Source organism: Rhyacophila brunnea, unplaced genomic scaffold, assembly GCF_057557595.1.
Source record: "Rhyacophila brunnea isolate RB1 unplaced genomic scaffold, BYU_Rbru_1.0 scaffold_5, whole genome shotgun sequence".
Classification (NCBI taxonomy): Eukaryota; Metazoa; Arthropoda; class Insecta; order Trichoptera; family Rhyacophilidae; genus Rhyacophila; species Rhyacophila brunnea.
In genome coordinates, this window is record NW_028233170.1 from 10993730 (window position 1) to 11019178 (window position 25449).

The 25449-nt window shown below is 32.6% G+C and overlaps 1 protein-coding gene across 2 annotated transcripts in view; it reads right to left on the reverse strand.

The window, feature by feature from the left end:
• LOC147066041 (sodium/potassium-transporting ATPase subunit beta-2-like) overlaps positions 1–25449 on the reverse strand; it is a 103578-nt gene that overhangs the window by 59563 nt on the left and 18566 nt on the right. The window contains exon 1 of one of the 2 annotated variants that reach the window (XM_085955813.1): positions 21824–21996. The exons of the other annotated variant lie outside the window; for it this stretch is intronic. Within the exon in view, the coding sequence (XP_085811939.1) occupies positions 21824–21956 (133 nt within the window). The 5' untranslated portion in view covers positions 21957–21996. Of the gene's footprint in view, positions 1–21823; positions 21997–25449 lie in introns of those variants that run through there. 2 annotated transcript variants of the gene reach the window in all.

Here is a 25449-nt window from a genome sequence, read left to right on the forward strand (position 1 = left end):
CATGATAGAATTTTTTCCAGTTTTGGTTGCATTATATTCCAAAACTCTTCTGTAAAAATCGTTTCCGAGTTTATAAATGGAAATTTCTCGGTTTACATAGTAAACAAACCTACGAATAAAAAAAGACAAAAAGGAACATGCTGATTCATCGCAGTAAAATCTGGTAATCAAATTCGCCATTTTGAAAAGCGACGATTTTGCGTAAACAAATATCACGTGGTCTGTACGTGTGCGGCAAACTTCGAATGTGTTTGTAATTTTGTGCAAAGTGCGAATGTAATGTTTTCAAATAAATGATATGGATTAATTATACCATCGTATTATTTTCTCGAAATCATAAACATACTATAATAGTATTTGAGTAGGTATCAACCTATGTTCAATTTGAATTGGGTTATAATAATAATATACCAGTATATATATCAATAGTATGTTTGCTACAAAATCCACCCAAGTTATCAGTACGTACTTGCACGGTTTGATTAAAAACTATGATGAAATTAACATTTTAAAAATATGAATGCTTAATATTATTTTGACAGCCCTGTTTTCTGATCGGCTTTACATCTCGCAGGTGTTCATTAAAAAAATAATAATGCTCCGCGGCAGAAATTATCAGTAATAATAATAATGTTTCCTGAAATAAAATCTCCGATGATTAGTGATTTTTGCGAAAAGATCGATTTAAATTAACGTAGTTACGACGCCGAGGTCCTTTTTATACTGAATTATATTTGAACGTCGAGCTCTTCAGCTGCCCCTTAACCCGAAAGGTAACCATAATTCAAGTTGATTTTTTAATAAATACAAAAAATCGCTAAACATACAATCAATACCATTAATTTTACCTCGAACACCATTTGAAAAACGCTATTTTAAAGTTTTACACTGTCTTCAACATTAGCGATAGGTAGGGGGTGGCACCGAAGATTCTGGCATGGGGTCCATGTTTTCGTGTATAATTTATTTTACGTGTGGTGTGCCGCGGAATTCTGGGAAGACCTTTAGTGTGCCGTGGGTGAGAAAAGGTTGCGGAGCACTGCATTAGAGAACTCAATAAGCTAAATTTTATTAATAAACAAGACCGTAATAATATAATATGTAATACTTATATAATAAAAATTTACATTTTTCAAGGTGTTTTTTTTAATTGTAGGTACCAGGAAACCAGGTACCAGGTAATAGGAGTATATTTTTAACATTAAATGAGAAATATTTTTTATTTTAATGTTTCTAGACACCTATGTACCTACTTACTAATTAATTAATTAATTAAAGCAAATGTGAATTATCAAAAAATGTCTCAAATAGCAAGCTTCATATGTTCCCGCTATGCGCCTCTGGTAGGTGACGCATCATTCACAGAATAGTAAACATCGACGACTCCTACCGAAACCAAAATATTTACATTATAATTTATAATGTAAATGTAGTTATAATTGCCTCTGAAAGTACACCAAGGACGTACAATACATGCAGTCAAAAATACTGATCCAGTATTTAAAATATTTTGATTAACAATCAAATGAATCGCGTATGTCAGACTTACATAATATCGAAACGTCAAACCAACAGCCAAAAATATCGGATATAAACACAGTTTGTGACATTCATAAGACAATAACTCATCAGCATGAATAAATTACCAGTTCAACCACACTATAAAACGTTGAGGAATCGTCATTAAGTGTTGTAATACAAAACTATTGTAAGACTATTCAGTCATAGTTCATAGTAAAACATATTTGGTTAGTAAATGATATTAAATCTTAATTAATTACATTAAATTTTATTATATAACTCGAAGACCATCAGTTTTTATTTTCAAAGATAACGTAGGTAACAAATTAATACCTGCTGTATGTCTTTTTACATTACTTTGACCACTTTATCAGTATAGACGAGGATATCTTATTTCCAAGAAAAAAATAATGTGTAACGCAAGGCAATTAAATAAAGGTATGGCAAGTTGCAAGAAAAATACCTGCAAATTGCTAAATCAATCAGTCACTTCGCCCTTCCTCCAGCAGACATTTTGTAAACAGACTCTGTTTGGAAACATGGAATAACCATGCAATTATCTGTATTAAATTATAACTATACGATACAGCGGTGCAAACCTATGGCACGCGGGTAATTCTGGTAACAGGAGAACGATAATTATTATTATTATAAGTAGAACCGTTTAAAATGTAAAACCTCAACAATTAGCACGCAGTCCCGGCAACATAACACACAGTGTTGCAAACAACCTCTTTCTTATCTGACTAGCATTTTTGAGTATGCGCCTAGCTTATGGCGTTAAATCGACAGAGAACATCTTTAAAAGGGACAGGAAAAAGCATAAAGAAGTTGCAAAATATTTGGCGTCGACTGATTGGGAACGGAATTTCATAAATTCAAGGTTAAGAATTTTGTCGAGAAGAGCCAAAAGAAGCTCACGACGATTTAGATTCTGGATTTTGTTTTTAAAAAATGCTGGAAAAGGTTTTAAAAGAAAACTGGTGTCTTTCTTTTTTGTGAAGAAATTTGATCTCATTATTTCGTATTCAAAATCCAACTTTTATATAATACCTATGTCAAATGTTAAAATGAAACTCTAATTACAGTAATTATTATCAATAAATCTTCTCTTATATTCGATTTTATTGATATGGGGATATAAAAACGGCAATTTCCACAGTAATGTCATACTCGATTGACAGATCTGAAATATTATAACGTGACAACCATAGTGACATTGGCCGCGACTCACGGAGTAAGGATTATTTTGCTCAGTGAAATAATTTTTCGCTTTGTGAATTTCGTCCTTTTTCAATGTGACTTGTTGTCAACATTAAGTTTACCTAGTTCATTTTTTTAAATGTTATTTTAATTTTTTTTTTTCTAATGGTTGAATATTTTATTGGTGTGAATTTTGATTAACGCAATGTGCAATTAATTCCCATCCATATATTTATAATGTTTTATATATTACCTATATGTTATTCAATCGGAATATTATTATCCATAATAGCGTAAATCAGTGGTGAACAAGCGAGCATTAATTATTGAGGCCCATCAAATAAAAAGTATATAGATTTTTTCCTGTCATATACTTAATAATTAAAGAGACAATAGTTACTAGGTTAGACCAGAGGCACAGGTTAAAAAATGATTACCTGAGAGATATTATAATAATATATTGAGGGTAGCCACAACATTGAATTCGACCCTGAGTCGCTTTCTGCGAGCATGCAGTGTCAGCAATCTCATTAGCGCTGACACTTAGCTCCGGAAGTGTGTACCAAGAGTTGGGTTCCGGGAATTCTCGAGAAATTTTCCATCCCTAATCCCGAGAATATAAATTTTTAAGATTTCAGGAAATCCCGGATCTCGAGAATCTTTTCTCGGGATTTCTTTATTATCAAATATTAATTGAAAAAACGATTTTCTATATGAAAAAAGTGGACAGAAAACACAAAACGTTCAAAGACTGATCAGAGTATTTAACACAATTAAGCCAACGTCGACTCAAAATGAGCGCATTTTTTGCAACATCAGGGAATTTTGTATCTCAAAAGCGTACGCGATTGTCAGACGCAGCGATTGACAGTCTGTGTTTTTTGAAATTCCATTTTAACAAGTAATCTTTTCAATTATTTCTGTTTCCCTACTTCTATTTCGTTTGTCTTCTTACGAGTACATAAATAAAAATCATATTTTTTTGGAATTTGTCTGTTTGTACACTGATTTTAGGACTTTTACAGATTTTTTTTAAATTTCCCGATATCTCGAGAATTCCCGAAAATTCTTTTCTGGAAATCCCGAATCTCGAGATTGAGATTTTCTCGGGAAATACCCAACTCTATGTGTACCTACGTAATGCAGAGTGGATAGCGACCGGAGTACGTAGCCGGTATATGCATATTGTTTAAACAAAACAAACTAATATGTTTAGACGCAGGAGATAATTGTTATCCACGGAATATCCTGTGCTTTTTTGGAATTTGTCTGTTTGTACACTGATTTTAGGACTTTTACAGATTTTTTTTAAATTTCCCGATATCTCGAGAATTCCCGAAAATTCTTTTCTGGAAATCCCGAATCTCGAGATTGAGATTTTCTCGGGAAATACCCAACTCTATGTGTACCTACGTAATGCAGAGTGGATAGCGACCGGAGTACGTAGCCGGTATATGCATATTGTTTAAACAAAACAAACTAATATGTTTAGACGCAGGAGATAATTGTTATCCACGGAATATCCTGTGCAGCCCGTGAACAATTTTGAAATTTGATGAGTTTGTTATATTGATAAAAAGGTTGCATTGATAATAAATACACTGGTGTTTTTTTTTATATGTAACGAAACAAACAAAAACAACATTACCGCAAGCCACATTTGATAATATTGCTTATGGTCAAAGACAGATGAAAATATGGCACATAATATATTTAATAAATAAAATGTACTTATTTGTCTTTGGTTTAACTAAAAATTAAAAAAATATATATCGAATTTAATAACGTACAGAAACGATGTGTTTTGCTTAACCAAACGTTAATACAATATTGATTGACACATTATAGTCGACGAAGAAAACAGTAATATGTATAATAGTAAAGTAGACGTCATAAACCATCATAAATATTGTGGAATTATCCATCATTATGATGTTACAATACCAAATAAAATAATTTCAACTTCCACCTGTGACGTACACAAATGATCAATAATATTAATGACATATATTACATACATAAAAGAATTCCACATTAATTGAAAAATACCATATTATATTTGTTGAAGATGGTTTGAGAGCCGAAACAGCGAACGAAAATAAACTATAAATACTTGCTGTATAGGTATATAATATTTTCTGAAAATATTGTGTATTTTCTAAGAAACTACAATGCAATTTAATATCGTCTACCATTTTGAGTATACTTATAATGTACATGATTAATTAATTACTAGTCTCCTCCCATCAGTTCACCCTGCAAGCATACATCCGCCAAACAGACTTCGACTATTTTCTTTGCAGTACATAAGTACCTAGTTTTTTTAATCAGGATATCTTAATAGTATATATAATAAAATAAATACTTGTGTTAAAATAATCAGATATTATGCGAATATTGATAAAAGATAAATACTTACCTACCGAGTAATTTTAATTAGCTGACAGCTTACTGAGACGTTATGAAGCCTTTCAAACGACTGTGGAGTAATATTTTTCTATACAATGTATTTAATTATAAGTACATTCTTAATATTTCTATTTTTTATAGTTGGACGTTAGTATATATATTATTACACCCATATAATATGTACCTACCTAATGTTAAACTGTTTTTGTAAGTAAAAAGTTGCTTACCGTAGCAAAAATAAAAGCCTTTCTGTGCACATGTGTTCAATATACACTGATGTAATGTAACATTTAATATTATAATACCACTGTGGGAACAGAGTAATCATGAAATTTATTAAATTATGATTCAACATCGTTGTTTATATATATTTGAATTATCAATAAATCAGACAGAAGACATAATAATGCAGTTCAGTTAACAGATGATAAAAAAATCATAATTTTGAAAAACCGCAGAAAATTACCGATTAAAAAAAAGATGGGACAAGTGCGACTTGACCCACATCTTTGAATTTCCATGTGAGTGGTCTAACCTTTAATTTATCGATCCATCTATGAGTCTTGTGAAAATTTTCTAATAATTACGTTGTTGTAATCAATCAAGGGTAATGTTAATATTACTAAATCAATCAAAACTGACGTCTGGGGCTACCCACGTGTGTTATTGACGTTTTAATTGTGAATACATTATTTTTTTAAATACACACACCTCTAATAATTATTGTCTCTGGCGATCGTCCATATTAATGGTACCGGGAATCCGCCTTAAATAAAGTATTTTTAGTTAGTTTATATTATTATGGTACCAAATCCTCCAATATGGAGGCTTTGTGACATGGAATGCGTAGCATATTGGAAGAACTTGCCAACAAAGAACATTCTTTCAGCCACTTACATGAATTAGTCAATTAAATACTGTTCTCTATTATAAAATGGAAATTTTGAAATTAACATCGGTAATATAATAAATGAGGCATATTTCAATAGAGATATTATATTATATTATAAGGTCCATTATTCTTCCGCCACGTTGTTACAAGAGATCACTTAGAGAATATGAGATATGAGGTCACAAGGACATTATTATTGTCTTCCAGATGAAGCGACATCTTCAAGAAAGGGATTAGATTAGACCTAGGGGCGGCAGATTATTATGAAAGTATGGTGAAGCAGGCAAGTATGGTGAAGCAGGGTGGTAATCAATTTGCGGTAACGTTAACATTATAATTATTATATGGGTACGTTTAAAGTAAATCCTCCGTGATGCCCTGCATTTTTTTTATCGCGTCGCTATTTCTCGTAAGTTGTCGGCTAATGTTGGCCTGCTTCATTCGGTTGCATGAGAAAGCCGATTCCTTGCCCCTTTTTTTATTTAATATCTCTATGGATTGGACTAACAATTGTTGAATTAACCAGAACACTCTATGACACAGCTCAAGATGAGATGAGATTGCTCATAATTTCAGTGATCGTCACCCTTAGGCATAAAGTCCACTAAAGCAGGCTTACGGGGGCGCTCGCGCATTTTCTATGTGAATTATCGAAAATACAACGTACTCAAATACGCCAGCGCACACTGGATTTGACGACGCTTTGTGCCCGCCTGCCCCATGAGTCACCTTTTTTGGCTTGTCAGCGATACGAATTAACGAAAATACAACGTAGTCCATTCATTGAACACGGCAAGCAAAATCACGCTCCTCGAAGCGTCGTCGATAGACGGGCGAGAAGCCATTATTTAAGAACAGTGAACTCTTTGTTTAGTCATTGCGTGACCGATATTAATTACAAGCCCGAGAAATTTAATAATATTTTTATTGCTTTGTTATGAGAGACGCTGATAATAATAATTATTTTGTGCTCCTTGAGCCCCTTATTACATAGGTGAAGGGTAATGCGCGGGTGGGAGGGGGCCTACTCAGTAGTGAGCGCACCGAACGCTTTTTTGGTGGGCTTTATGCCTTATTATTCAGTAAGAAATTTATTCGCCATACAACAATGGATCAATAAATTTTATTAACTTCATATAACTGTATTTTATAGGCATGTGTAACTAACTACCTATCTAGTGATTCAATCTACTATATAAATATGAAAAGATAAACTTTTTTTTATCTCGCTCAAAATCTTTTCTCATATTTCGAGAGACTTGAATTTCGGTACACAGGTGCTAATGCTGTGTAAATAATATTATTTTTAAATTTTGGTAAAAAAACGGGTGTCGTCGATCTTCTTTACAAGATAATAAAAAATGAATATTATCGTCGTTCATTTTGCGCGTGTTGCAATGGGAAGGAGACCAATATTAAAATCCTAAAACAAAATATGTATATGGGTATAATACCGTATATATGTTTTAGGATTTTTCTGAGTATGAAAAGAGAATTTTATTATAAAAACTTCATATTATATTTTTAAATTATCCTGGTGTCTATTTGATGTGCAAAAAAATGTGTACGTCCAAAGTATATGGACGATGCCAATGTTTACCTATCTGTCATAACGATAATAATAATTGTTCTCATAAATAATATGTCAATTATGACATTCATGAATTAAGAAATCGACTAATCAACTAAATTATTCAAATAAGCATGCAAATTTTATCAACTCAATGACGTAGTATTATTATGTAGATATCTAATAAAAATCTTTCAACACAATAAATTATTGTAAACATTATAATATTTCGCCAGAAGACATTGAAAAGCTCTTTAAACTTTTCGCAAAGTATACGTAACATATAATATATTATATTATAAAACATATTATAAATTAATGGACTTAGGGTCACGTGATTTTTACACGAGTGGAAAAAATGTCTAAGCATATTATTTATCCACGCAAAGTTGGTTCACCGGAGCATTGAATCATGCTCACCAGAGTTCTTTTTGAAGTGCCATGAACAGAACATCATCTGGGTGCCAAAATTGTGCGGATATTTATATAAAGACATGTTTCATTGAAGTAAATGTCACACATGTTGTTAAAACTAGGATATCGTGACATGATTCTCGAAAAAGCGAATACTACAGGAGATGAGACGAAAAAGACGTCACTACAAAATAATATTACGTACATACGTAACGTACTCTACTTACAAAGTAACTACTTGGTGAAATTTTTAGAAGATTGGCATTTGTTTTGACTGTAATTAGTTACTATAGTTACCCATGCCACGCGCATCAGGAGGCGAAGTCTACTCCGCGATTGCGCCAAATTCTGGACGAATAACCAACAACGAATCCTCGTAAACTGTACGTTATTATTTCCTCACTCTATGTAGGATTATTTCTTAGATCGGTAATTGTGATTTATCTACAGCTTATCAGCCTTACGTCACATGGTAAGAAAACAGAACGAACTGGATATATCAAAATAATTAATTCAAACCATGATCATTGTCCTACTGATCCATTCCTACTGAGATATCTACACTGTTACATAAAGGCATCTACCAGCTAATTCCACTTCTCTCGGTCCTATGCACATTGAACATTTGAATTTCAATAAATAAGTAGTGGACAAAATCGCGTTGCGCTAGTATCTACTAGAAAGGATCCAGTAGATAGAGGAAATTAAGTAGGGTAGATATTTCCATGCGCCACAAGGAATCAGCAATAATTACTGATGGTGCTCCAGCAATGATTGGCTGCAAGAATTGATTCATTTCCCATTGCAAGAGAGATGAATCTTTCACGTACTTGTATTATCAGAGTATTAATCATCAAGAAGCATTATGTGCTAAAATATTATCATTTGAATATGTCATGTATGTCGTTCTGAAAATAATAAACAATAGTCGAAAAAATTCTTTATCACAGGGAGTGCTTGAAGCCTTCGTAGAAAAAGACAATTCATCACAAGCTGACCTTATTTCAGATATAGATATAAGATGGTTAAGTCAGGGCACTCTTGGCCGATATTTTGGAAAAGATTAAAAATTTTCTCATATCAAAACGTCAAACGTTCGAACAATTAGAATAATTAATTAAAAAATTAACATAATATAGCAGAAATGATTAGCTGTATTAAAACCTTTCAAAGCGAAAATACAGTACTTGTACACTTTCCAGTGATGAATAGTGGTTGGTGACATAAAATTATTTAACACAATATGCAACATAATAATATTTATTATAAAAAATCTTGTTGTTTTAGAAATCCGGCGTTAGCCCACTATTATCCTAAATCTCAAATGCGCCCACGACCCCAATAAGGTTAAGAACCCCTGGTAGGGCATGGTTGTTTGCTATATTTGCCTTAGCTTCACTCTGCATATGAGTTAAAATTTAACCGTTAACGATGGATGTCCAACAATCTTTCCTCGTATATACTTGAACAAACCTACCGATAAAATTGAAAATTAAAAATCAGTTAGACTATTTTACTACCTATAGGTAATGTTACTGAATACATTGTGAATGAAATAAACAAAATATTAGGAGCTAGTAAGTGGAAATACCATGCTGGTAATACTATGACTTTATGTATTGATTGATAATAATATACTTACTATGTAGGTAGAGTTAGTATATAATGGTTAGTGAAAAAAAAAGTGACATTACACGTAAGTATGTAGGTACATAAATATGAATATATAATATGAATATGTATGAATTAAACGGAGCGTGCCATAAAATCTATAACCGAATTGTTATCACGACAAAGTGTATAGCTCTGTTTTCACTTTCCCTAGGCAGACCCGATCGGTATGCAGGTACATACATAGATGTAACTACCAAATTACTTAGGACCGGGGTGGTACATTTTTTAATAATACCTACTCTTTTTTGACAGAAGAGACAGGTAATATTATCAATTTGACCACTAGCATTGGTGTTTATAATTAGTGACAATCTGGAAGACTTTCTCTCTCAGCAATAAATTTACTTTATTTGTTTATTTATTTTAAAAGTACATTATTATCTGCCTGTAATATATAAGCTGTATCTCACTGACGCACGTACATTTGCATGTGAAAGACTTTGCGTCTTTTTTGCGCGATCGAATAAATATAACACCCATGTTGCATCCCTCCAATAATGTCATTGCATCCCCTTCATGCGCGCTGCACTTAATAGCTTAGTCTCGTATATGAATTTCGCTCACACGCTTCTTAACCTGTTCACGTAAAATACACCGGCTTTATCGAAACAGATACTTAAAATCCATGTTGGACATTTGTATTCAAATCGACTTGCTAAATTGTTTTGCTTATGATATTATTGTTAGCTAAACAGTATTATTGGGCGTATTGACAAGAATTTTGACAGGTGGCAGTGCCACCTGGTATTTTTTCTATCACGATTATTTTTTATTAAAGTTTAACATGTAAATAAGACGCGCTTTGAATATTGGTAATATTTGAGGACACTCAGCCGATCTGGTATGTATTGCGGTTTTATGATCTGTCCGTCATTAGGTAATGAACCGAAAGTGGATTCAAAGCCTTGATCTACGGCGGCTGGCTTTAGCATTTATATTTTATGAATCTGTTGTTTTATAATATGTCGTATTTTCTAAATCATTTATAGAATGTTGAAAACTGTTAAGAATAATAATTTACAATCGAATTTTTAATTTTAAAGTCGATATACCCACTATGACACTAGGTTTATGGTACTTTACGGGGAATGGCAGGATTCGAGGCGTAAGTAATAGATAATAGGTACTTCATTTGCGGTCGGATTCGACCAAAAACATTTATTTTTATACTAGTTTATATCAAAGTAAATTGTTATGTAATTATACACGGTTATGGAATTAATTTTTAAGGTATAGGGGGAGCTCGAGATAACACGCTCTCTAGGCCCGAAAAAAAACGAACCTGGGAAAGTTACATTTTGAATACGCTACTTGCAAACATAACAGTGACACGGTGTAAGGGGCAATTGACCCTTTTTCAAATATCTAAAATCGAAGCGCTTGTATTATTTTATTACTTTCGCCGGGAGATAACGCAATGTAGTAAAACGGTGCCAATTTCAAACAAAAATCAAATTGCTTTAGTCAATCAATCACGATTATAATAAATAATATATCGGTCCACACTTGTTCCCGAATCGCGATATACTATTACGATGTAACACTATCTATTAAACTTGGTCATCTATAACTGCCCTTCCAAGGAAGAAGGCAGTAACTCGCAAAATTTGTGATATTTGAGTTATGAATGCCATCTGTTAGGTAATTTTGAAAGCTATATATTCTGTTCACTTTAAAATCATAATTATCACTAAAATACCATTAAAATCCTTAGTGAAAAAAATGGACATCTGCTAAAATAATACAAATTTCTTAGCAAAAAGCCAGTAATTGCACCTATTTATTGCAGTTACTGCTTGTTTATTTTTAATTTATTTGTATTTTAACATCCTACTAATAAAAATTATCACCGTTTTTTATTAATTCACAGTAAGTACTAAAGTTAAAAAAAACACATTATGTCATTTATCTTGAAAGTGTGTGAGAGTCAGTTACTGCCTTCTTACTTAGAAGGTCAGTATATACGTGGATCTTTTCAATCTTTAATACTCAAGTGTCCATGAATTTGAAAATTTATTGAAATACCATTAAATCGCCTCTACAAAATACATTGTGTAGGTGAGACATGGGTATGTCATTACTACAACAAAGTAAACATGCGACATAGTAAAGTAGATGTGGGGAAAAATACAATAGAACCTGTTGGCCCGTGACGGTGCATTATTTTACCTGCGCGCTTACCTTTTATACTGTAACATATGCAAGGGTGCAGTCACTCTACCCAAAAATGGGGTGCACTTTGATAGGCGACTTATTAAGGTGGGGTTGCATCGATTGTGTCTAGACACGAACGCACGGTGCCGGGTTTGTTTTCGTGTGCCTCCGTTTCCATAGTGCCTAATAATAATTATGTGCATTTTGGAGGTTTATGTGCTTTTAATATTGTGTTTAGGGTGAGGGGTGAATGACTAGTTGAGTAAATAAATTGATTTTGACGATTTTCGTCGTGTTATATGACTCCAATTGGATTAAATGGATAGGGTTTAACTCAAATTCGTCGATAAAATGAGAGTTTATCTTAATTTTACAATAATTTGGACTGCATATTATATAGGTACTACATATTTATATTAGAACATTTAAACGAATGAAGTATGGTAATATTGGTAGGTAAACTAAAATTAAGAAATTGACATTTCCGAGTTCCTCCGCCATTCGTTTTCTTTACACCTTTTATTTACTCGCGTGAAGTTATAAAATAATTAGCAATTTTTTTAAACTAAGTAGGAATGGCAAAGTATTGTATTATTGACCGCTTATCTACTCATCATGCAAATTGTCAAATACATCTCATAGTGTGAAGTTGTTTTCAAATTACTCGCAATGTGAAGTCACTCGTAGGTAAACTATGACCCGAGGTTCAAGTTTTTGTTATACTTTCATACGTTTAGGATACATCTATATTCTATAAATAGATGGAGCAAAGTTTTTTTCAACGTCTTGTGTATCCAGTTTAAAAAGCTTACCTTCGTAGTTCAATGAACAGGGCAATGGATACTCAAACTGGTGATTTCGGGTATGATTACCGACGCGGTCACAATACATACTATGTGACATAAAATCAACCCCAAACTTTACCATTTTTCTGATTATAAAGAAAAGTACAAATAACTGCATAAGATTGTATGTATTTGTATCAAACTGTACGAATATTAATACCGGTATAATATATATCAAATTTTGTTATACAGAAAATGTGTCAAAAAATAACATGTAAGTATTTAGTAAGTAAAAACCATTGTTTCGTTGCATTTAATTAATATGGACATGTCTGAGTCTGATAATGGATATGCCATTAAAATTAAAATCAGTGTTGGGACATAAAATATTTTTAATAATTTGCATATTACGGTATAGGTATGTGATTTTCTCAAGCTTGTGTTTATCAAAAATGTTTTTCGGCATGAAACTGGATTTATATCGTAGTGCTAGTAATTGCTAATACTTAATGCAATATGGTAAATTATTTATAGAAAATGATGGTTGTTTGAAGAAAAAAAAATGTTAATTAATTTAAACGAAATATGCAATAGAATACTAATTATAGACGACCTTGACTTAGTAAGTATATCCCACTATTAATCCACCCCGGGTGAGTTCACAATTTTTCATTGCAATCAGTAATGGATATTTTCGTACTAGTTTATCATTTAGCCGATTTAGCGTATGCACTATGAGCGGAATGCAGAAACATTTGTCATAACTAAAATTTCCTTAGCAGAAAACACTATGCAGAAACATTGTCCTTAGTTAAGATCATTTCTATTGAAAATAATACCATATTTAAAAATTCTCGTTAGGTAAATTAGGTAAATTATTTTATAATTGTTAAACGATGACAAAAATATGACAACTGCATTTTATAAATGCAATAACTATAAATACATATTGATATTTAATTATAATACTCCGTTATAAGTCATTATACGTGATTCCACAGACACCGCAAGATATTTTTTTAACATGGTAATACTAGCGTCAAGTGTCATTCTTCACCTGGCATTTTGTATTTCTGCGGGTTGGCGTATAAAAGTAAATAATATTCTGCAAATACATGCCAAACGAATTAACACTATCAATATCCATATTGAGATACATTGTTAAATGAATTTGAGTGTATGGGCTGTGTTATAGACATGCGAATTTATTTTGACAGCAGCTGTCAGTGGTAAATGGTAATACAGAAGGGGGCGTGTTCATAACAAAAGTAGTCTATGGTTAAGGATTCCTTAACTCTATACTCAGGATTGTCTATAGTTAAGTCATGCTTTTCGGCGACTTATCCTTAGGAACGAAATCTTAGATTGTGCATGCTGCTCTATGACAGTATTGTTATTATTATATATGCCAATCAATGATAGATTAAAAAATGGTATCAGGATTGTAGAAACATGCTGAACGACATCGATAGCAAGATAAGAAAAGATTAAAAGAATAATACATTAAATGGACTATTTACAAAGCAATATGGTTTAGTTTTTAATACATAATTAAATGAGATAAGTATATATGGCGTATTTTTTAAAACCCCAATCAATAAATACGTCATTCAAAATAAGTTACACCTTACAAGACATAGATGTGCTAAAAACACTATTATGATAATATGGTGTACTGAAAAAAGGTTTTTTACGAATGAGTTTTGACCATGCCAGAGACACTGAGACGATAAAAATTAATCAAAGACGGTTGACACTGTCCACTACAAAGAAATATTCAATTTCCCATTCGTCATCAATATACAAGTGTTTGTGATATTTTGGGCACTCACTGTCAAACTATTCCTCCACTACGCAGCGAGCCTACTGCGCGACGGTAAGGGGAAATTACATCTCAGTTTAAAGCACTGGGATCCACAATATCTATTTTTCTTACTTCTTCGGCAGACTATAAGTGATGCAATACAAATCAAGTGATACGACGAGGTCGTAACCTCGTGGTTACTGTGAAAATTACTTTCACGTAAGCCGGTTAAGGAAATAACAATAAGAATGGTTAATACTTCCCCTGCAAAATATCAATGAAATAATATTTTTTTACAACAGAATGTACACGCTTTTTAGTGATCATCCCACATTAATTGACAAGTTGGACAACTAAGAGGATCATAAAATGAACGTTTTGTATTACAATATTAAATATAACAGCTATTCGAGGACGATTTTAGTATAGGTATAATAGGTATTCGAATAATATTGTGTTGGCAGTATTGGATCCATTGTTTGGAAAAAAAATAGTGGCCTATTTTGACTTTCGGTGTAAGTTACTTTCTTACTTATAACAAAGCCATAATATATCTCAGTCTACCCTGACAAATAAATGCGAAATGAAATCTTCACATTCATGGAATTATGTTTTATTCAACATCTTTACTTTGTATATACACCTAAATATCTTACACTATATAACTAAAGCTAGTCCAGAGTTCGGGTCATGTGAAGCCCTCAGCTGACTGCGAACCATGATAGGAAGAATTCTAGACATAATGATGAAATGGAGCTACTTGCCTGACCAATCCTGCAGATGTGGCGAAATACAAAACATGGAACACTTTGTTTTCATGCTCAGAGATCCTCCTACAAGCTGAGACAAATTGTGTTTAGGTCGACATGCATATTAAAGTCTGTCACAACGAAGACTTTCATATAACTATATAATTCTATAATTAAATAATACATCGTTTTGGTTGAGGAAATGCGAAAGAAAATTAGATGGTCATGTCATCACAATCTAAAATAAATGAATCTTAATATTCTATTCTAAGACACTTCTAAAAGCTCTTGGATGAAACTGTGAGGTTTTAAATAGAACAAGAAATTCCGAAGACATTCTGAAAGTTTACGACGGCAACACTGGGACTGATTTAAAATAACTAAATACATTATTTTCTCGCCAATAATAATTTATTTATCACGATGACAGAAAAATTGATAGACTACGACGAAAATAGTACACAACAGTTTAAATCAGTGGCGAAGACTGCCTGTTGGGCGAAGGTATACGATTATAACAAAAGAAAACAATAAATACAAACACACTAACTTGTAACTTATCGTCAATGTGTTCTGATATATTCGACATACTTCGAAAATATTACAGTATTGAGAGTTTACTTTAAATATTATTTTTGTATAGAAACTTTTTTATTTGTACAAAGTGCAGCGCCAGATATTTTCATAGATATGTGTCGATTATAGACCTATAATTTTACAGTACCTAGTATTTAAAGATGGCACTACACATTGTAATTTCTACCTGCCTACTAATTCATCAATTCACACCATTCGTAGCAATTGCATTGTATATTATAATGTTTAAGTAATTCAATGGAAACATTAAAAACCCATTTATTTACCGTGAGTATTTTTTAAATACATTTAAGTCATATTTCTATGTAAAATCAATTATTATAGTGCGTTTGGTTAACTGATTATTAATTTGAATCACTGCACACATTTAAATCGCTATAATCTTATCTCATAGCCGATTTTTATTAAATAAATCCAGTAAATTAAACATTCTTATCTGCCATAAAAATTATATTACCCACTAGATATTATTAGATAAATAAAAATAATAAGCACCAAAGACAATTTATTAATATTACGTAAAATTAAGTATGTATTTCTATACTTATATTAGGACTCACTCGTATCTATTATTTTAGTATCTTACATTTAGATTTAGATGATTTCTTAATTAGATAAGACATTACTTTTTTTAGAACGTAATGGATGTATTTATTATTTTGGTAATCGATCAAATACATACTGACTCAAATAATGCCTAAATATAGTTAATATTACTATAATTAATATAATTGTTTAGACTAAGCTATATACATATTATCAAAACATAAAAGTGCATTCGAAGGTCGTGCTATAATGAGGCACTGTGCACACACAGAACAGATTAATAAAAAGAAATGTAAAAGCCATCACCATGGACCAATATTATGAAGCATAACAAAGCATGCCGACGACGTTCAATATTGGATGCACGTTAAAGTGGGGCCACACCGGCAACAAGTCGCGCAACAACTCGTTAAATTTTACGATAATTATCATAATTGCTTAAGAAATTTTACGATAATTATCATGCTTATCGTAAAATTTAACGAGTTGTCGCGCGACTTGTTTTCGGTGTGGCCCCACTTTTACATTTACGTAACAAACTTTAATGCACATTATTATCAATTATCATACATACGTAACTATTGAAAATAATACGAGTATATTCCAGTTTAATAGTATCCCGTATTTTTCCACACTCAAGATCCGTTGCCTTTTATATCACGCCCAGTTGAGTAAGCCAGTTCCCATTCAGTTTGTGTTCCCTGTGTACACACTTTTTGAAATGCGAAAGGTCACGTGGGATATGAAAATGAACAGATTGCGCTGGATCGGCCACATGCATAGGTAAATTGCCGGATGAGTTTTTTACACACCCTATGACATGAGGACAAGAGAAGACCTGAACGGCCGAAGCTCAGATGGCAAGACTGTACCACGTGGAGTCGAGAATATGACTATGCCATTACGTTCTAGGAGTTTTAATGGAAAATAACTTATTTTTACTATTATATAAAAATGGGTATTTTAACAGTTTTTGTGAAGAGATTTAAATACATAATAATATTAATTAAGCGATTAACATAACCTATTTTCTTTAACTAGTTTACTAGTAGGTACTTAGTACGAAAATAGGAAGCTAAATCTAACAAAACACATAATTATATACGTGAAGCTTTTACAATTTAGCAGGACTTTTTTTAACATCCACTCGAAGCCGAGAGCTTTTTATTGGTGTCCACTGAATCTCAAAGTTCGTTTTCGAAAAAAATCTACTTCTGTGAAAAATGTAATCCTGTTCAGTGTGGATTTAATGCTAGTTGAACGATGTGTTTCGTTTCATGTGACTCGCTTCCCTTTAAAAAAAATCTATAAAGAGAAAAAACGCTAAGTTGGTCAACATGGCAGGATTTATTTATATAACTTACTATAGAATAAAAAAAAAATAACCAATGCTCATTTTTGTATTGCAAAAAAGGTACAGCATATAAACATGTAATGATACTTTAATTGTTACAACAAATTTAATAAATTCATTTTTAATTACATAATGAATAAATAATGCATTAAGATTTAAGAATGCAACCATCAAGAATATAGTACGTAATTCGGAACAATCTCGCAAACATACACATTATAAAAACATCCTAGTTTTGTCTGTTACCACCACATATGGGAGTTTAATCCACAACCAACGAAATACGGGCGGTGAGCTTTACCGATACAATTATTCTAATTACGCGGACATTTCTTAACAAGAATTCGTTAATATTGGAGACCACCTTTTGTAATTGTAAATCAAATTCTTAACTTTGATTATATATAATTGATTATAGATAATAGGTTGAGCAAGTGGCTGACATCCATTTCTCGTAAAAACAAAATCTGTTAATACAAACATCTACTCTGTGGAGGCCCATATGATCCTATTAGGATCGGACATGGTCGAATAAAAATAATAAATTTCTTGGGTAACATACTATGTAATTTCTTATCTAAATGCCACTCTGTTGATTTTTTAACACTTTAATTTCGATTTATCCACTAAGTACCGAAATTTCTATAATTTGAATCGAATATAATAATATTATTATGGAAATTGATATTTTCAGAGATATATAGTTTTCAAAATACTTTCCTATCTGAAACCATATTAATATGCTTCCTTATATTTTTCCGGCAATCTGTCACAAATTAATTGTGTCAATATCAAATCAATATACTCAATATTATGATATCGCCCCACTGTAAGCATTCGTCAATATTTTTTGAGAGTATCATTTGTTTTTTTCAGGACTCTATTAAAATAACGATTCCTCCAATTTTTCAAATTAAGAATTTTCACTTACGTGCAAGTCTAATATGCCTTTTGCCTGTTCCACTCTCTCTTACTCATTTTCATATTATATTTTCTCTCCTGCGCTACAGATAATTCAAGTAATATTATGGTAATAATTTCATTGTAATTAGTATTTGAATCAGTAAAGCCGAGCAAGAACCCGGAATACGAAGGGTGTGCCTCACATTTTTTTCCAAATATATTGTGGGGTGAAAATTAAATCAATAAAAAAAATATTTACTAAAAATAAAATGAATTGCCCTAGTTGACAATCAATTTAGCGATCTTCATAACCACATTATTTTTCGGATCATTTTTAATTTTTATGGCCTCTTTTCGACAGCAGTATTGCGAACAGATGTGGATAAATATTCTGTGTTTTTTACTGCATTTTAATTAATTATTATGTCACTGCTGCTCCATTAGTTTATGTTATGTTATGTGACCAGAATGTGTATGCGAATATTGTTGATACTGTAATTTGATTCCCGCGTTATTTCAAACTAGGTACGAACTTTTAATTGATGCCATGGAAACATTGCCAGAAATACGTCGTCTGGAAATTTTTCCAGGAAATAATTTCGAAATTCGAGTAATTGCACTGCACGGCTATTCGTCATCGCGTACTTGCATAAATTTGCTACTTTCGTCCAGTGTTTCACGAACTACCTAGTTCCTAAAAAAACACTCATATTGTAGGTAAATAGGTATACATACTTTAGTACAATAATTATTCTACAGAAGGCCGTCGAAAAGGTATATAGGTACTTTCTTTCGAAGCACTAACCGTGGCACCATGGACGATTTGCATGTGTTGGAGTTTTTTTGCTACAATGCCCGTTTCAATACCTAAACAAAACCAACACCAAACTACGAATCACTTTCACCCTACCTACCATCAATAGCGAAGGGTGGTTGTTTGGCTATTTAGTGCACATTAAACTTTGTTAGGTCATACGTATTTGTATTTATTGAACTAAGACTGCAATTTACAGGTGTTATTGATTAGTTTTTAAAAATGTGCAATGACTCATTTTTTTTTTTTTTTTTTTCGACCATGTCCGATCCTAATAGGATCATATGGGCCTCCACAGAGTAGAGGTTTGTATTAACAGATTTTGTTTTTTACGAGAAATGGATGTCAGCCACTTGCTCAACCTATTAGGTCCATACCCTGACTCACACACAAATTGAAAAACAATATGTGTACTTGCCAGACCCAGGATTCGAACCTGAGACCCACGGCGTGATAGTCCAACGCTTATGCCGCGCGGCCACCGTGGGTGTGGGATCGACCATATCATATTATCTAAATTATTGTGGTTTGGTTTAGGCAGGGTTTCATTGAATTTTAAAAACTAACCAGCACTATCTGCAAATTGTATTCTTGTTGCAATGAAAACAAATAAGTATGACTGACAAAGTTCAGTGTTCACTATTTATGTCGAAACTTAACAGCTTACACGCCACTGATATTTAGGTATTTAATTTTCGGCTAAGGCATTTATAGGGAAACCCTTAATTATTCAAACATTAATTGGCTGCGATGTATCAAAAAATGTAGGTACCTAGATACTTTATTTTAGGCATTTTATTAACAATATTGAAGTACAATCCCATAGACATGGTTTGTTATTATTTTCATAACATCCGTGCGAGTTCTCAATACAAAGTCAAACAGTAAAAACAATAATAATCATAAATATATTAGGTAGGTAGGTAGGTATGTACCTATATCAATATTTTTTTCGTGAAATATGAATACAGGATCATTTGAGAACAAGCCCTTCATTTATAGAATATTGAAAATAGTAAGAATAAAATATAGAATTAATAATAATTGCAGAATAATAAAATTTAACTATAAATTAAACCTTGTTTAATTAAATTCATACAACTGTATAACTGCGCCAGAAGTAGGTATCGGTATTGCCATATAGAAAATTATTTAATGCCGTATCTGACTCCATGATACGAATATAATAAAAATAATATTATTGTCTATGCGTGCGGTGAATAATCGATCATGACTCACCTCAGCTAAACAAATCAATAATGATGGAAAGAATGTCTGACTTTGTGCCAGGAAAACTAAATTTTTATTTTACAACATTTACTTATTCGCGCTTAGAAATGGGCGGTTGAATAAAATGAACCACTCTAATCGGTAGTATGCATCCGATTAAAGATTAAACTCATTGAATTTGATACCGCGAAGTTTGATAAGAATGTGAAGCGAGTTAGTTATACGTTATCGGTTATTGGTATTAAAACCATACCACTAGGAGCTAGGTATTTGAAACGAGTGCTCATAATATCGTTGAATAGGAAGTACATACTTATTGTCCACTAGGTATTTCTATTTTATTTTCGTATAAACAATATTTCAAGAATATTATAGAAACTACTATATCGCTGATTGAGTAACTGGCAATTTAATAAATTCGATATTAAAGCACATCCAATTGATTACTACTCATTAATAATTATACACCTTTATAATTACTACTATAGACGGAGAATTTGACAATATTATGTATTGTAATTTTGACAGAAATATATTATAAGTTTATAGGTAGGTAGGCATTGCAGAGGTTCTGTTATAATATTACTTGTCAGCGGTTATTTTCTTCACACAAAATAGTGACGTTTTGTAAGTTTCAAAGTCGTTGTTTACGTTTGCACCTGCCACACCCGCAACGACATCGCCCGTGTCAAACAATCACCTTAACGGTCATTGTGAAGAAGATAATAAACAAGAATACATCAAACAATATAATGAATTACTCAATGACAATATAACATTGCGAATCGAATATCATATTTCACACATGTCCATTTTGCATAAGCGCATTTATTTTCTTGGACAATGTTATCGGCCAAACCCCTTTTTGAAGAAGTTATTGCAATAAGAACAAGTTTTGTTTTCGAAGGCTCATTTTCGCCATGAGGATTCTCTCGTTGTCTCGCTCACTCTTATGGTGCACTAGGTTTAAAGATTCCCCGCGCAAACACTTACAAAACACTTTTCAAACAAATTCAAAAAATGAATCACAAGAAAACATAAAATGAATATTAATATAGGTATAAGCGTGTAGCTTGTACATTAACTATTGAACTACGAAGTCTGCACTAGGTACTATATGTTACGCAAAACAAAACTGGCACGATGGTATGCTAATTTCAAACTTTTGGCACTTCATAACACGAGTCATCTATCAATAGCTTACCCCAGCTAGTTGGAGTTCTTCCGAGAAATTCTCCCGTTTCTCCATTGAATAAGAATTGAGTGAATGGAACTTTGGTCTCTCCTCGCCATCCATACTCATCGGGAACGGCCGGTGGGGCCGTCGCTTTCACCATAACTACACGATCAATCCACTTCCACACTCAAAACAAAACTGATGGCTGCCGAAGAAAAACGTAAACGTCGTAAACCGGCAATACAGGTAGTGGGGGCAGGCGCGTCGCGTAGCGGACTGGACTGGACGCTACTGCTACAAAAATAATGTTATTTTTAAATACGAAGTTCGCACGCCAAGTTTTATGATTGCCAGGTGTTCGCAACGTCCATTAATATTTCTGTTTTTTAACAAAATCTGTTCTGTCTAATGATGTGGACGGTTTGCTGACGTTTGGATGATCCCTAAGCGCCTAACCCAAAGGTCTAACGCAGGGGTGGTCAACCTTTATATAAACTTTTATACCTACCGCCCACTTTTGTATCTCTGTTAGTAGTAAAATTTTGTAACCGCCCACCGGTTCCATAGTAATGATGATTTATAAAGTATGGAAATAACTTTACTATACACAATTTATAAAGCAGAGTTACAGCAAGTTAAAGCATAATATAATACTACTTACTTACCAAATACTTTATATCAGACTTTCGCTATGTTTAGCAGAATAAATCTTTATAAAACAACTTCCAGAAGTTAAATCTATCTTTTATTTATACTATGCATACATAGAAGCATAAAATTACATCTAATTAATTAAATTATTAATGAGATCTCTGAAGCTGATGCTGCGAAACTAAATACTGGATATCTGGCTCAATTTTTGTGAGGAACAAACAAAGGTCTCCTCCGTGAACTAAACTTATGCGAGGGCGATACAAATATTATGTTTTCTGAAATTTAAATTGTCACGGAGAATTTTATGAAAACATGATAAAAATGCTTTTAAAACCCCTACCGCCCACCATGAAAGCTGGAACGCCCACTAGTGGGCGGTAAGGACTAGGTTGACTACCCCTGGCCTAAGGGATGAAAAATAGCAATGATTCAGTATCGATACTTTTCTTTCGGTAGGCATTTATATAATAATGGTCTCAGATTCCTCTGGCAGTGCAGATGACTTATTAAGTGTTGTTATTGTTTGAAAGTAAGTATTTATAACTTGTGTGACAATATTGTTATTACTTTCATCATGAACCGGTTTGTTATCGTCTGTCTACTGACTGCATTTCTGTGTGAGCGGAGCGAATATAATTTGATAACTTATTAAATATTGGTTTATAAGTTTTACCTATACAGAAAAATTCTTTGAGTGTGATCAAGAATACGATTGTAGTTATTTAGGCAAAACCATTATATTACTTACTCCGTCTCGTATACGTTCACAATAAGACAATCACGCCCAAGCAATGGAAGTTGTAGGTAGGTACCTATACAGTAATATATTATATCAGTTTTTTTAAAGAAAATTCACTCTCTGGTGAAATTGATATCGTGAACAAAGTGTCGGTTGGATGGTTGGATCAGAAGTTGCTTGAGAGAACTGATTTGTGGCGAGAGTGAAGTGCAAGTAGAATTGCCAACTGTCTCGGTTTGGCGGGATTTTCACGTAAATACTTGTCCAGGATCCCGGTTGGAGCTTCCCTGAGAAGTTCAATATCTCGGGATTAAAAAAATGTGTCAAAGCTATGCAAATTTAGCTAAAAGTCTTTCATATATGGTAAATCAATGAATTAAACAATATAAAACACATTACAGATACCTATCAATAGAATTATACGGCTGAACTGGAAGCTACTCAGTAAATAAAAATCTTATTTTTACGATCTGGCAACAACGCGGCGGTCAGCATAATATATTATTTATTTTATTTCTGAGTACAGCACTGGTAGATGCTACCAAGAAGTATGATGCTGTTAGCGTGGCGTACAGCGCACAACAAATTCTGAATAGTGAAATTCTTGGTATGTATAATATTATTATAACCATTGACGTATTAAAATTTGTTACCCGTTACATAATATTGCGAAATAAGTTGAGATATTATAATATTATTTTATCATAATAAGCAATAATTACTATTTGAATAATGTTTATGTCATTTCTGAATTAACATACAAACACGGTAGGTCCGAATAATTCTAATGAGCCATGGCGAAAACCCTTCACGATTTAACACCTACTCGACAAAAGAAATAAAAAGCAAATGCAGCTCGCGGGATCGATTTATTGACCAGTTGATTAGATAATTACCAGGTGATTGAGACCACATGCTGCCGATCGCGCTATTTAGCTAATTGTGTAAATGCAATGACATTTCATTGGGTAAATGACATTTCGAAGATGAACCATGATTAGTGGGAACCAACGCACTCACCATCTATGTAAGAACAACTCGAGACAATATTATACACCGATTGACAGCAATATCCATGAACCGAGATTGTTTAGACTGTAGAATATATGACTAAGACGAATGATCACAAAAAATAAGTCATAAATATAAGGCGAAAAATGCCGATTATAAATAAATAACTAGGTACCTACCTGATTTTTTTTTATTCAATACGAATATAGGTGCGAGAATGTTAGCTACCTACTTTGTTATAGTAAAACCTAGTGCTTCATTTCGCCATTGTGGTTAAGATGTTTTCAATCAAAAACCAAACCAAAAACTAATACAACCTATTGAAAAACATTCCAAAACATTATCTTTGGGTTGAAATAGGTTGTGTTAAGTTTTGGTTTGATTTTTGGTCTCAAAATACCTCGATGACAAAAAATAAAAAACTAAACTAGAAATAAAATAAGTACTATAAAATTACCAAAACCTAATTATTGTTCCAGTAGGCCTATGCATATTTTCGAAGTTTTTGTTTTTTTCTAAATCAACTACGTCTGATAACGTACAGGATATTATTACTTTTACGGGCCAATTCAACTAAACTAAAAACTTCTTCAAAACAGTGTTGTAACACCTAGTAGTTATACTTAATCAAAATGTGGTCCAAATTACTTGGGACAAAACGTGACAATGTCATGATAAAAATCATTACGTTTTCAATCGATTACCTACTGATTTGATTTGACCAACTTATAATAAATAACCTAACCTGAAACCCTTATACTGTTATAGTAGGTAGGTACCTACACATAATATAATATTCTTCTTTCTTTCGATCATGTTCGATCCTAATATAATCATATGGGCCTCCACAGAGTGGAAGTTTGTATTGACAGATGATTTTTTTTACGAGAAATGGATGTCAGTCACTTGCTCAACCTATTAGGTCCATACTCGACTCAAACACAAATTGAAAAACAATATATTGTGGTTTTGCCAGACCCAGGATTCGAACCAGGGACCCATGATCCTATAGGCCAATGCTTATGCCGCGCGGCCATCAATATACAATCAAATAAACTCAATACAATACTGAGTAGGTAGTTTAAGACCTATTTACTTATTCATCTTCGCACTGACCACATGCTACATTTTATTACGTATATTCATAGTTTCCTTTGCAATTTTATTAGTAGATAGGTTTTTGCTATTTTCGATTATCTACATTTCTTAAGAGATCTAAAGATGCATTACCAAAGAGATTGAAAGACTG